Here is a 15,428-nt window from a genome sequence, read left to right as displayed (position 1 = left end):
CAGGACTGACGGGCTCCGTCTGTGAAAACGAATGCCCCCCAGCAGCTCGCCTTCCCTGCTCACTCGCACCCCACCGATGTTCCCTGTGCCAGGCGCACACTGCTCTCTGAGCAGCATGAACTCAAAACGCCTCCGCGACTTCCAGTGCCGCCCCTCGACCCCATGGCCAGGCAGGCCCCCGCCTCTTGCTCCCTCCAAGTCCTCCTGCTCCACGAGGAGCAACAGAGGTTTCCCAAGGGATCGGCGAGCCCGTGGAAACACCCCACTGCATCCCTCCCAGCCCCTGTTTCTCGCTCGGGCTGTTCAGGCTCGCTACCACCCCACGCCTTGCCCCTTGCTTTCCCCAGGGTGAAACACCCACCCACGCGTGTTCCTGCGCCCCTGAGGAGGCGCGGTGCCGGTGCTCGGGGGGTCCCCGTCCCTTGTCCCTGTCCCCTGTCCCTTGTCCCTGTCCCCTGTCCCTGTCCCCTGTCCCCTGTCCCTGTCCCTGTCCCCTGTCCCCGTCCCCTGTCCCCTGTCCCTGTCCCCTGTCCCCTGTCCCTGTTCCCTGTCCCCTGTCCCTGTCCCTGTCCCCTGTCCCCGTCCCCTGTCCCTGTCCCCTGTCCCTGTCCCCGTCCCCTGTCCCCGTCCCCTGTCCCCTGTCCCTGTTCCCTGTCCCCTGTCCCTGTCCCCTGTCCCCTGTCCCTGTCCCCTGTCCCTGTCCCCTGTCTCCTGTCCCCTGTTCCCTGTTCCCTGTCCCTGTCCCCTGTCCCTGTCCCTATCCCCTGTCCCCTGTCTCTGTCCCTGTCCCTGTCCCTGTCCTCTGTCCCTGTCCCCGTCCCTCTCCGCGCTCGCCCCCGGCCCCTCCCTCGGGCGCTCCCTCAAGGTCTCCGCGCTCAATGTCAGGCGCGGGGCGGCCGGCAGGGGGCGGCCGAGGGGCGGCGGTGCCCGCCCTGCGCGGAGCGCTCGGAGCCGGCGGCGCTGCTGATGCCGGGCGGCGCGGCGGCGCGGAGCACAGCCCAGCCCTGCCCAGCCTTGCCCAGCCCAGCCCAGCCCAGCCTTGCCCAGCCCCAGCCCAGCCCAGGGCGGCACAGCCCAGCCACGCCGCTGAAGGGCACCGGCGGCGGCGAGGCTTCCCCGCGCTCTCCCGCGGCTGGGGTGCGCCCGCCCCGCAGCATGGAGGCTGGGAAGCGCAGCTCCTCCGCCGGCAGCCGGGACGATGGCAGCGCTAACTCGTTCCCAGCCAAGCCGGCGGCCTCGGCGGAGAAAGCCCAGAGCAGCCCCGGCAGCGGCGGCGTGAAGGAGCATGGCAACTCGGTGTGCTTCAAAGTGGACGGCGGCGGGGGCGAGGAGCCCGTGGTGGGCTTCGAGGATGCCGAGGGACCCCGTCGGCAGTACGGCTTCATGCAGCGGCAGTTCACCTCCATGCTGCAGCCGGGGGTCAACAAATTCTCCCTCCGCATGTTCGGCAGCCAGAAGGCGGTGGAGAAGGAGCAGGAAAGGGTTAAAACTGCGGGGTTCTGGATCATCCACCCCTACAGCGACTTCAGGTTAGCGCGGGGCTCACGGCGGGCGGGAGAGGGGTGGCCCCGGCGCTTCGCGCCTCGCCCGGCGCAAACTTCGGCGGGGCCGGGGCTGGCGCGGCTCGGCCCGGCGCTCTCCAGCGTGCTGCACCGGGACGGCCCCGCAGGCCCCGCGCCGGCCGGGCTCCGCCCGCAGCCCCCGAGGCACGGTGCCGAGCTCTGCGCTCTCCTCCCGCCGTCCCGGCCCGTCCGCGCCGCGGCTCGTCGGGCACCGCTCTACCCATCTCATCTGGGGGATGAGAGCTCGCCCGGGGGGTTGCACAGCTGCACATCAGTAAAACCCCGGTGTCTGCCCACGCCTGCCCTTCCCTGAGCACCTGGTGTAAACACTTGTTCCAGGGGTTGCGAGAAGGAAGTGAGTCTCTGTCAGAGTTACAGTAAAATAAGTTTACCCAGGTAATAAAGATGTGGAAAACTATGTTTTCATAGGGAGACAAGTAAATGTGATGGCAAATTAGCATTGCTTTCACAGTAAACTGCATGGATGGTGGATACAGAAAGCAGTGCAAATAAATGCCCAAGAAGTTATAGTTTCCTTTAAAATTGCATTTAAAGTGTAAAATTATTTCCTTCCATACCCTGTGCCAGCTGGCTGTATGCCTCTATAAATGTAACACTCTCTATGATATTTTCTGAGAATTATCGATGTCGTTAAGCGTATTTAATCAACAGCTTGAATTGAACAACCTGCATCTGTACGATAAGTGAATTCCATGGGAGACTGTGTTTAAAAAAAGAAAATCCAGAATGTTCAATAGTTAAATGGATCTTCTAAGAAAAAACTGGGTTAAACAGAACATTCTTTCAGTGAGAACAGGAGGAAATACTTTCAAAGTCCAAGTTTCTTTGGGACTGTTGGAAGTGAGGTGTTTCACAATGAGCTGTGCTAGCACCTTGCAGCTGAGTCTGAGAGCAGTACAGCTTACAGGAGGGGAGGAGCACAGCAGCACTCACTTATGACTTTGAAATCATGCTTCAAATCCCTGCTTTTTTTCCTGGTTCCCTGAACACAACAAACTGCACTTATTCTTTTCCTGGAGTACTTTTCCCCCCTTGCATGCCAGCTCAGCTGCATTAGCAGGTGCATTAAGGGGCGAGAGAGAGCCAGGCACCTACCCACTCCCTTTCTACCAGCTAGAGAGGGATGTAGCAAATCATATCTGATACTGTAGTAGCATGCATAGGGGACTGGGGAGTCCGATAGCCTCTTCCTTATCTGTGTGTGTGCATGAGTAACTTTATTCACGTCAGGATTCTGTCGAAATGAATGAGGTTATTCTTGTGAATAATTTTCCTTGTTCTGTTGTAAGCTTGGTTTCTGAGTGAAGTGCACACCTAAACAATGTTTTGGGCAATAGAAGCTTATTTGTCATATTTTGCAGCATGTAAGTTTTTACCCTTTTCTGTGAAATACATTATAAGCACGTCCATTCTGTTTCATTACAGAAATATCTTCTAATTGTGTCCTAATTCTTCAAGTGGGAAGGTTTAGAGATCGTAGCATGTTTCCATTTTTCTTTCAATGAGAGTGAACAACACTGCATTCTTTTCAAGCCTGTTGTCTGCATATTCTTAAATTAACTGGTGTTTTCTGGTGGTTTTTTTAAAATTTATTTTATTGGAGTAAGTGTTCGGTTTTTAAATAAAGTTCATAGTCTTTAATTAGTACTGGGATGGTGTGGCCTGCTCCAAACTCAATTTTTTTAGCCAGTAGGACTATTTTGGTGAGAAATATGAGATGCGTGTGGTGTTTCTCCCGAAACAATTGCAGCTGTGTAGTGGTACAACTCTTTTTGGGTGGCAGTGCAAAATGTGTGAAGAAGTTGTACTATACAGTATATTCACCCTTTTTGGGAATTACAACAGCACTTTTGAGTCCCATCTAAGAGTGTCTCTGTACCAGAATGAATTAATGTGTAAGGATGTAAGGAATAAATACCTTGATTTATTTTTGGAGGTTATTTGTAACAACGTAATGCTTGTGTGTAGACAAACCTTACAGCATCCAAAGGGACACAGGTATTCCTGTGCCTCTGTGTCAATGTTGATACCACCAGAGGAAAGAACTCAATTTTCTACCAAAAGAAAAAGAAAAAAGTAAAAGGCTGAGTATTCTATGATATCCAAATGAGAAGATGTATAATGCATTTGTAAATGCAGCTCTTATTAGGATATTTGTGGCACATATGAAAATGGACGCTCAGTTAATTTTAAATGTAGACACACTTAGGAAAATATTGGGTTAACCATGTAAAATGTGGAAAATTCTGGTATAGTCTTCTGCAGACTATTTTATTTTTTTCCTAGTTCTGCATGCTTGTATGCATTTCCTGAGATAGTTTGATGTATTTGACAATATTTCTTGATTTCATTCTCATTATTTTTTTGGTAAAACAGTATATTCGTCTACACCAAACAGTATTTTGTTGTGATATTTGGTGGAGTGGGCAGCATCCTGGTGCCCTCCTGCTCCTTGTTTTGCTATGAACCAAGCGTGGAAACTGTCTTTAAACTCGGTGCTCTGTGGTTACCTTCAACCTTGTGGGGCTTGGTCTTTAGTTTTATGGCTATCCATCCTGCATGCGTGTTTCACGGAAGAATTGTCTTTTCATCAGGCAGATATACCCTTGGAGGATTAAATTCTATAAGTATTACATAATTTTTCCACAAGGGGACCATTTTGATCCTGGTTGTCTTTTCCCAGTCTTCTGAGGTTAATGTGTAATTTGGAAGCTGTTATATAAACCGAGCACCTAATGCACTTCAAACCCAGCACAAAGCCTCTGTTTATCACTTTGCAGCTGTGATTACCATATCTCTAAAGATGGACAACAATTCTTTGTGATTGCATGAGTCACAGAAGTGAGTTTTTTGAGTCAGAGTTTGCTGAAGTCCTGTATGCGTTCTGTGAGACATCGAGTGCCTCCAGCTGTCCGCTCTCATGTGTGCAAGAATGAGCCTTCAGGAGAGCATCACTGGCCCAGCCCTGTGGCCTTGCAGCCACTGGATGAGAGCAGGACAAAGCTGACAGGATATGCGAGCAACTGCACATGGTTCTGCCGCTGCCGCACACATTTCATTTATTTCATAGGAGAGTTGTGGTGGACATGGGCTTTGGTTGACTTTTATATGTTACAGCTTTCTGGTATTAATGGAAATGTACATGACTGATTTTTAGATGGTTAATTACTCCATGTCCTTCGGCATGTCAGGAGTTTCTTTAAAGTTCAGAGGGCTGCCTTACACATACCTGGGCTGCTCATCTAATCCTGTAGCATCTCCCTCCCTTCCCCCACACAGAGAAACTCACTCTGTCAAGGAAGTCTTGGGTTTATCTACGTTGGCTAAGGCATCTGTAGTCAGCAGTCTATAAAGAAAAAATTGCTACCAGAGTGGCATCTTTTGACTAGAAATAGCAGTGTATGAGACAGACTGAGTGGAAATAATACATGTATGTGTAAATGTAGCCTTCACACTCTGATGGTTACAGTCAGCTTGATATTTGGGAGCAGCCTTTGTCTGGAATGGGGACAAAAATTTTAGCTGGCTTCAAGATGAAGTAAGATTGTGATGCGGCATTGTCTGTCAATAGCAGGTAAAGAGATGCAGCGCAGGCAGTGCTGAGGGTCTTTTTCCCCTGTGTAAATAATACGAAGTATAAAGTAATTGGCAACATTAGGGGGAAAAAGTTGACATTTTGTCTCTATAGGTAACTTCTCATTTATCCAAGAAGCTCAAACCCTTATTTTAATAATACCGGTAAAGTGAAAGCAGAATTATTTCTAAAACTTGAACAGAAAATTTAAGAGTGTAGTGAATAATAAATATTTGCCAGATGTTTTTAGCTTGTGTACTGTTCCAGTTTCAAAACCTTTTTGTATACATTTTTAAGTCATCATGTGAATGTTGAGGTTTATCACAGAAACCTTTATAATTCATTGAAGGCCCTATTAGTAATACCTTGTAAGTAATTTAATGTCAGGTTTCAAAGGGTTTTAATCAGGGTGAAGGACACAATGTTTGCATGTGTATGTCTGGGTAGTTACAGAAGAATTTGCCTTTGTTGCTGTTAAAACCCATTCTGTTATATTGCATGGTTTTATGCAATCCCTCCATGTTATTATATACATGTACAGCTTCAATTTTCAAGTAAGTATGCCAAAATGTAAGTCACAATCGCCATGGTTTAGTGTGCCTCATGGTTTTTTAAATTATAGTTTTTAAAAAAAACATTTGGACTTATATTTGCATTATGAATCTAATTTCTTTGTAATTTTCTCCTATCTTTTGGACCTTTCTTTGACCACCAGCATTCGCCCTAACATGATAGACAGTGCATGTTATATGTGCAGCTCACAATCATGTTTCTAAAATTCATGCATGCATTGGTTTAAAACTTGCTTTTTGGGACCAGTCTTCAGTCTACGTGTTATACCTATCTTAAGTTGCGTCTTAAGAAGCTTAGGATAAGCACTTTGTGCTTCTCTTTTGTCACATGTTTTTAATGTCTCTCTTGAAGCTAATGAGATTTACATTTTTGTGAGCTGTTGCATACTTAGGTTTATATAGAGCAGTAGAGTTGGAAAGTAATGCTACATGCAGTGAAGACAAAATGTATTATATCAGACTTAAATGTAATTGATAGAGGTATATGTATTCAAAATGAAGTACAGCTCATGTTTATATTGGTCTGTATCAAATAGCTCAGATACAAATTTGCATGGGTTTTAATGGATACATTATGTCACTGGTAGTGTAGGAATATGAAATGACCATAGTTTCGTATTCTCAAGGTAGTAATTTCTTGTTGCTCAGGATTTGTCATGAGATTCTATTGCAGAATTGAAACTCCTGAATTCACCAATAAAATCGTAATCATGGACTTGTAATTGTACTCTATACTGTACATGCCTTGTGCAAGCAATTATTTAAAAAAATGTTTTATGAATGAAGCACAGATTTAGCTGAGAATATCTTTGTATCTTTCATAGATCATTTTCAAATACTATTGTTGTGACTATAATTTTTAGTTCTACTTAAAAACTTTGTACTGATAAACTATTCCTATTGCTAGACCTTACGTTTGACTAAACATTGAGAACCATTAGTTTAAAAAAAATTATTAATAGTGCTTGGGGTTTTATTTGCTGCATTCCAACAATTTTTGCCCTTTACTTCTGTAAATGTCCTAAAAAATAAAATGACAGAATTGTAGCATTAACCTAAATAATGCATTTAAAATGCATTGACAGTTCTCTCTGACATCAAGGTATCTGTTAAGCTTCACAATAGTTCCCAGGTAAAATGCAGCTCTCATAAAGGCAGGCTGAACAGAAATACAGTAATGGTCCTCAAATGCATCAACGGATGCTATGAAGAGGAAGAAAATTACATTGAAGTAATGGAGTGAAATTGCAGCAACAAATATCTAAATTAGATGTTTAAGGGGCAGGACCAAAAATAAGCAACAAAGAATTCTATTGGAAATGTACTGATGTGAAATATAGCCCAGAAATGCCTTAGGTTGTTTTTTATTTCCAGTTCCTATTATTTTTTATACTGAGTAATGTCTCACCATTGGTTATCACAGACTGGATATAAAAGAATTGATTATCACCAATTGACAATTGGTTTTTGTCATTTGTTATGAAATTTAGTTGACTAAAACTAGCTACAGACTTTTCCTTTTGTACCAGTTGTAAGCAGGGATGCGTAAGAGAAAATAGGGATAGAGAGGTGCATTTTGTGTTTTTGGACTCACGAGGGCCATGTACTCTTGTCTGCTTTGAAATTTTCTTCAGGAGCTACTAAAGCAAGGCAGTGGAGTCCACCTGAGGTTGGAGCGGCAGCCGCTCACCTTCCAGACCTCTAGGGCATGTGGGAAGCTGTATGTCCTTGTTTGTTCAGGCAAAGTGATTCGTTTTATTAAGACATCCTTCTGTCTCTGGATATGTAGAATACTAATGCATCGTTTGAACTCACTTATATGTTGAACATTTGCCAGTTTTCTTTATCTTTATTCTAGTTCTAGAATAACAGTCTATTCACTGCATTTTCTTTCACATCTTGTCACTTACTTGAACACTGAATAAAGTTTATGGGAGAGAAAAAGCTGAACAAGTGTAACTCAATTCCTCAGTTCTCTGAGTTACTTTTAATTTAACTTGGGACATTTTGAAGATCACTGGCAGCACCTACAAATAAGTACAAAACTACATTTTTTTCTGCAAGATGCTTACTTTTACAATGTTCTCGTTCAACACAATCTGTGTAAAGGGAAGTATGTTCATCATGATTATGAGATAAATTTAGAAAGAAACTACAACAAAATAAAATAAACCCCAAATCTACAGAATTCCCATGAATAGTTCTGTAATATTTAAGTCAAATATTATATTTTCTGGTTATTACATGTGAGTCTTTAAAATATAACCTGGGACAGTCAATATCATGAGACTTCCTCTTCAGTTTTCTGATTTTTTTGTTTTGAATGCAATGAGAAAAAAAGTGCTTGATATATATCTCTATCTCTGTATACAGATATAAAAATTAGGTCTCATAAGATCATCATCTGCTTGGGCCTGAGCTGAAAATGTACTGATTCTGGTATTCAAATTGATTGTTTGAGCACATCTACACATTTTAAAATTTGTTAGCACATCAAAATAAGTGATGCTTGTAATTGAGTCAGTAAAAGTTTTTTCTTCATCTTAGGTTTCTCAGACTTGGGTTTATGAAGGGAACTGTGAATTGGAATACTGTGTAAAACCATCAAGTAATACACAAAAGTCTAGATTTATGATTTGATTGGGTGTTTGGTGACTACAACAGCTAATTGAAAGATGCATAGGGATTGATAAGTTGCTTTAGGCTTTCTTGTGTGTGGGAGCGGTGTTTATATAATGAGGTAAAAATTTGAGTGGCTCAGTTTCTAGACATTTATAAATTCAGAGGTCACCTAAAAAGTATGTGTCTTTAGTGCTGCATTTCTGCCTCCCTACCTAAGATCAGTGGCACTGTAATATTTAATTAAACTTCGTTAGCTTTTTTGAGACATTCAATTTGAAGTTATAAGAAGGCAAAAAACTATTTTTAGAAATGAGTGTAGAATATGAAAAACTGAAAAGAGATTTACTTAATTTGATCATAAATAGGAAGTACCTATTCTCACCTTTGCTTTCTCTCAACAGTATGCCTGAGAACTGTTTTCTGTGTCAATATACATTTTTTTGAGAGAGGAAACTTTTAACCTACTTTGCAATGTTTAATTTTTAACCTGACAGTAGAGTTCTCGTTAATTGCTTGAAAGTCCTTTAGCTATTTCCTGATTCTTTCCCAGAGGCATGATTTAATTTTAAAAATCATAGTGTATTCAGCTCTAATTATTGGAGAGCCTGTTCCAGACACATAGTAAGGTATGTTAATAACCAAAAACTGTATCAGCTGGAGTCAATGTCAGTACTACCTCAAGGACACTGTCATTTAGCTTCTATGAAATCTCTGCTAATATCTTTTAATCTGATGATAGTCAGATTCAGGCAAGCTGCATGGTATTTTTCAATAATCTTATTGCCTTGTGGTGTGATGCAACTAGAATACGTCTGGAATAAACTTATGTTGAGAAAATGTTCATTTAATTACAAAAGAGCTGCATACTGTTTCAATTACATATTTGAAAAACTGAAAACTAACCCCAAACCATTCTCATTTTTGCTAGTGAAGTACCCAAAACTGAAGTTACATTATATAGCTAAGAAAAGGATTTTGTTTTTATTAGATTATCTCTGATGTTGTTCGTGTGTGTATATTATCTAATTAAGCATGTCATTTAATAAATATTTTGATATGCTATTGGAATTTAGTGTTCTACTGCTATTAAGTTTCTATCTCTGAAAATGTCATATTTATTAAAAATTCATATTAAGATATTTGTTTTTAACTGAAAAAACAGAGTTGCTTTATGCTTACAGTCAAAGCTATGTTGGTTCTGGTTTTTTAAAGTTTTTTTAAAATGATTTGAAAATAACCAATATACATAAAAAAATGTTGTTAATACTGAGGAGAGGTTTAAGTGATGCTACTCTTTTCATCCAATTCTGTCTGAAAATCACCAAATCTTGCACCAAGGCTCCAGTATATAAAGAGCCCCACAAAAATAAATTGTGTCCTCACAGTATCGAATACATATTGTACTTTGGTTGTCTCCAGTATTTTGTCCTCTCAGATCAGCAGACTGAGTTGTGGAAATACTGATGTTTCCCGAGTTGTTTTCATTGCATCTTACAGTAATTTATAAGATCCTCCAAGAAGCACCTCTCTTCATGGCATGACTGCAGCAATAGACAGTGTGGTGATTAAATGATCTGACTTTAATGCAAATATGTGGATTGCATTAAATTTAGAGTATATATAATGAGACCTCAATGATAAATAATTGGTCTGTCTTTTTCTAGGGAAAAGTTTGCGGAAAATACAGGGAACTTTTATAAGATACATAGAGTAAGATCTATCCAGCTCTACCCAGGAGATGGAATGAAAGCATGGCTGCAAAACCATAGAAATGCAATCAAGCTTTCACACAGCTAGTGAGAGGTTTTCCATCAGACTCTTGAGTGATTTCTGTATAGTTGTACATTCCAGGAAGACTTATTATTTAGGTCTGGCAGAGAAATTGCTATGAAACCAGGAGCAAGTGCTGGTACTCCCTGAACATCTTATTACTGCCTGGCACTTGCAAGCTTCTGGGTTCCCCAAACACACCCAATGCTACAGGATCCTTGGGATAGCTGCATATGGGCTTGTTGGCACTTGATTTTTCAGCAAAGGTAAGAGCCAAGCTTGTTTGTCACTCTGGATCATCTTGTCTTTAGTGCCAGACAAGCCCAGTGGTAACAAAAAGAATTGCTATTCCAGCTCAGGATTAGTCTGGTAGATGAAACTTGGAAACAAAGCAAAAAAAGCAAAATAAATCAAGCATATACCTCAAACTGCAGTAGTTACTTGGGTACCTTTCTTACACACCCACTTTATCAAGTGTTCTTAAGAGCTGTTTTTCAGAGCTGTGTGTCCAGTGTTCATGGAAGTTCTTATCTAGATGACTGCCTAAGTACCGAATCTTGCTTTTTCTTTTATTTATAGCATTTCTTATGGTCAAATTTTCAGTTAGTGAAATCATGCTATAGTCAGCTTGCATTAAAAACTTCCTAGGAGCACATGGATGCAGTCCCTGAATGAGTATTTCTTTGGAAACAGCTTCCTTTTTCCCCTCATCCTGTCTTCTCTTCATCCTCCTACTTCTCTTTCTGAAGACATAATGTGTTCCTTTAAATAAATGGAAATAATGAATTGATATTTTTAAAAAAATTGTTCATTCTGCTGTGTAGTTTTCCATTTTTATTTAGTCTGTTAGCTAGAAGATACTGAGTTGCTTGGTTTAGATATTCTTCATAGCCTCTTGCAGCTTGTAAAATGCCTTGTAGTAATTAAAACAGACAACTTCATGTCTATTTTCCATTTCCCTTGACCTGGACAGGTTTGCAGCTTTCTGTTGAGAATTGCTGCATGATGCAGTTGAACGTACTGTTACCATACACTGTTACACAGGCACTTCACCAAAATTGTCCCTTCGGCTTGTATATTGCCAGCATGGGAATTCAAGTCTTGCATACATTTACCACATTAAAGATATAATTATCAGAAGCACAGTTTTGTAATGCAAAGGGAGTGTGGTACCAAGAGTAAGCACTGCCAGATGGTAGGCAATCTATCTGAGCGTTTAAAAAGGGTCAGAATTGAAAATGTCTGAAATCCGACGGCTTATTAAGCAGTAGACGTTGAATGTGTGGGAAAAGTGAGAGATGAGTAACCTAAGCATGAGGTGCCCACATGACCAAACAGACTTTTAATTGCATGCATTCTGTCAGTATTATATGAAATACTTGTTTTTGCTAAATTAAATGTGGTTTTGAAATTTGGAACAGAATATTAAATCCAGTGATATACTGCTGGGTGTTCAGTAGGATTTGTGCATGTTCTTACTGTTTATTTATTGAAGTAATGAATTTATTATGATAGTTCATCTCTCTGTAATGCAAAAAGAAGTCCAAAAAAATTTCAAGGCTTTTGTGTTGAAAATAATGAAATTCGGTATGTAGTAATTTTATTATTTCTGTGCATATTATTTGTCTAGATGTGAACTAAGTACAACATAAATTGTGACTGAATCCAATTAAATGTCTCTGGTTTTACTTTGCTATTTCGAGACACTAACTGTGAGTTTAAAATTTCTTGTTTCACTTTAAACTGTTCTCTATTCTTGTTTCTTGGAGTTAGATTTTTATGTAGTCTGCCCGTGTGTTGCACACTGTCATTCACATGCACACTAATTTTCTTTTGCCAAGAGATGATTCTCATTAAGAGAGGTCTGAGGAATACTCTGTCAGTATTATACAATCAGTCAGTGTTATTCAGCAATTTCCACCACCATCCCCCTCATTCCCCAGGACTGTATGAGCGCTGCTTGATGTGACTATGGTTGTTCCTGTAATTTCTAAGCTGCAGCCAACTTTTACATTCTCCACAGGCTAGACCAAATTTATCTTTCTGTGGAAGGGATGGGAGAGCTGCAGTGAACTTCCACTCCCACACTTGTTTCTCATAGCACGACAGAGTTCAGGCTTGCTTCAGGGAAGGAGAACTAGCTTTGTAGCCTGGGAATGCAGGTACCATGAATCTGCCTGAAATGGTGGCAGATGTTCCTGCTGGGGCTGCTGACTCGTGGTTCCGTGAAGTGTCACTGCAAAGCAGTTCATCTCTGTTGAATGTGCACGCTGATTTTGTGCCACTGGCAAAATGAGCAAGTGGAATATGGTATTTAACTTGGTTTAATATTTCCAGTACAAATTTTCCCATTTCTGGAACGGCTTTGAAAGTGTCAGTTTTACCCAGTGCTCTGCACAGTGTGGCAAATCTATAGGATGTTAGATGACGATCTGAGATGGAAGTCAGGAGCCCATCTATCTTTGGATTTCAGGACCTAGATACTTGTAAGCATCTGGACTCCATGCCTGAACCTCTTTCAGAATTCCAATCATAAGAACCCCAAAATGGTAAACCTGATTTTTAGAAAACATCGCCCATCAGTGCTGTGCATTTTGCAGAACTAGTGTGTCAGAATAATGCAAATATATTTCAGCTTCCATATTTATTGTATTATGTATTTTGATTTGCAATTTATAGATGAATATATATTCTAAGATTATGAGGAAAAACTCTGATAATATTTTTTTCTCTCTCAATTTCTTGTTGTGCTATACCAATAAATTATTAATACATATTTGGCAGTTTTAATTATCACACGTCTTTAGTTTAAACACATTTGATTAGTTCATAGCTCACTGTCCTCCAAAAAATGAAACATAAATATTTGGCTAAATTAGATTTTGTCTTTCTGAGGAATATTGGCTTGTGGCTAAAACCTCTTTCGAGATCTCCAAAGTAAAATGTTTTCAATGTTTTCATTTGCAGAAAGGCAGGAACCTATTTATTATATTTAGACAACTGCATTTTGAGAGAATATGGATGGAAGATAAAGATGGACATCTGGTGTTTTATTCACCACAGAAAGGGCAGCTCCTTTTATTTTGCTGTGTCAAAACAAGAGTCATCTATCAGTATGGAAGTAAAGAGCTTCCTTGGTATTTTTGCGGTTGTTTATAGTTCAGGTCATGGGTCCCTGACCAAAGTTTCTTTGAGTGCTTATTTTAGAGCTGCTTATCAGTGGCTACAATTATGGGCAACTTTACTTGGGTGCAAACACTTCCCTGTGCAACCCCTAACCTGCAGTGGGTGTCTGGTGTCAGGACCAGCCCTTTGTTAAGGAAAACACACTTTTGTTTGAAGACCCAAACGTTGGAGAAAGAATTTTGCATGAAGACACTTCAAAGTCATCTGCCAAAGTCACTCTACCAAAATATAAAGGGGAGAAGCAGATTATTAAATAATTCCCTTTTATATTTTTTTCTGATAAATATTTATAGGTGAGGCATATAACAAAGCCTGTAGTTAAGTTTGAATAAATTTTCAAATCTCAATATCTTTAGCAATCTTTCATTTTTCAGTCTAAAAACTGACGTGTTATTCTGATGCCTAAAGTGACTTGATCTCTTACAAAAATGAATAAGGGCAGCATGGAGAAAAAACCTTTTATCTAGTGTATGTATTTTGTATAACAGCTCCACTTTAGATGGATTCTGTCTCAATGAAGATAGAACACAATTTTAAATTAATCTAGGTCTTGGTGAAACGTACCTTCCAGTGGCATAATATCAATTTCATATGACTAAATTAAAACAAAATACTTAACAAATGTATTTCAAGCAAATAATCTGCTGTAATTCAACGAATATTTTCTACATATAGTTAGTAAATGTAATACATACTGGTTTTATGAGCTCAAGCATGTGTATTATTATCATATATACCTGTGATAAAATGTAATAAACGCTCATGTTTAATTGCAACCAAACAATGGAAATGACCTCCTGTACTGCTGGCAAAGGTGTGCCAGGAGAAAAAGCATCAACTCATGTAAAGGCATTTCCTGGTTGATATTGTGGGCTATCTCCTATTTTGAAAATCAAAAACCTATTCAAATATTAAGTTCAATATGCTTGTTTGGATTTTTTTGTAAGGAATTTGTTTGTATCCTTTTTAAGAATAACTGAAGTAATTCCATAAAAAATAAAAATAAAAACCCTCTTTGTTTCCTTATATTGGATTAAACTGCAAAAGGGCCATTCATCAAATGCATTCCAATGTTCATAAATGTCAGAGATGGATTTTAAGTCCCCAGAAATTTGGTTTGTATTCTAAACCTCCACCCGTGTCTGAGCTGCTCACAGCAGCAGCACATGAGGCTTTGCTCAGCCCAGCTTGTGTGGAGCTTTCTGGAACATCAGGGGGTGAGCAGCACGAAAAATCGAGGAGGGGAGCAGAGGCAGAGCTGACAAGGTCTGGGTTACTTAGGCCAGTAACTGGAGCATCTCTGAGCATAATGTATGCTCTTCCTTGTTTACTTTACTTGCTCTTCTGGATTTTCCTTTTTGTTTGAAACAAGTGAATATCGGGTCTATCTGATCACTGCTCTGTCTAGCTGCATAATGTGCTGATTTATTTTGGCAATGCAGGCAGAGCGCTATGCTGTCAAAAGGATGGTAACACTGGGATGCACAGTATGCAAATTGGGAAGTTTCAAAGAAATGTTAAAATTAACATTGTATCTGCTTAAGTACTGTGGAAGGCAAATAGCTAGCAGAGAGATGCGAATACAAGCTGAGTAATTAGAGAAGTGGGGTGTGTCCCCCTGTAAAAATATGTTAATAAATATACATGGGGAAAGGTATAATCAAGCTTGTGAAAGACGACTCCTTTCATTTCTTATATGTTGTGCACACTGTATTTTCAATTAGTTGATGTTTTGGATAAATTGATATGATTAGTTCAGTGAATAAAATTATTAAAATAAGAATTCCATAATCTTACAATTTTCAGTGTATTTGGGTGCCTACCTAAATGTCTCTTTTATCTGCTTAGGAATTAAAATTGTTCAGCATAGATGTTGAAATTACAGAATAATTTTTTTTCTCTGCTGGAGAGGATTTGAACCTGTGCATAGACTCTGTATAGCACTTCTGGTATGGACACTCCCAATAACAATATCACTTCTCAGAGCTGTTCTGCTTTGGTGGAACAAAAAGAGAAAACACCTCTCCTGTCTCGCTGGCTTCCTTGGGAATGCAATTTTGTTCCTGCTCTGGTTTATATTTGTTTAGGGAGAGAGAACATGTCAGCAGCATACCTCACTTC

At 40.5% G+C, this 15,428-nt stretch overlaps 1 protein-coding gene across 1 annotated transcript in view; it reads left to right on the top strand.

The window, feature by feature from the left end:
* Positions 1–1,074: 1,074 nt before the first annotated feature.
* HCN1 (hyperpolarization activated cyclic nucleotide gated potassium channel 1) overlaps positions 1,075–15,428 on the top strand; it is a 192,069-nt gene continuing 177,715 nt past the window's right edge. Inside the window, exon 1 of the mRNA XM_033086073.1 lies at positions 1,075–1,529. Coding sequence (XP_032941964.1) covers positions 1,156–1,529 — 374 coding nt within the window. The 5' untranslated portion in view covers positions 1,075–1,155. The remainder of the gene's footprint in view (positions 1,530–15,428) is intronic.

This window comes from Catharus ustulatus, chromosome Z (genome assembly GCF_009819885.2).
Source record: "Catharus ustulatus isolate bCatUst1 chromosome Z, bCatUst1.pri.v2, whole genome shotgun sequence".
NCBI classification, from domain to species: domain Eukaryota; kingdom Metazoa; phylum Chordata; class Aves; order Passeriformes; family Turdidae; genus Catharus; species Catharus ustulatus.
This window is presented reverse-complemented; position numbering and strand designations above follow the sequence as displayed.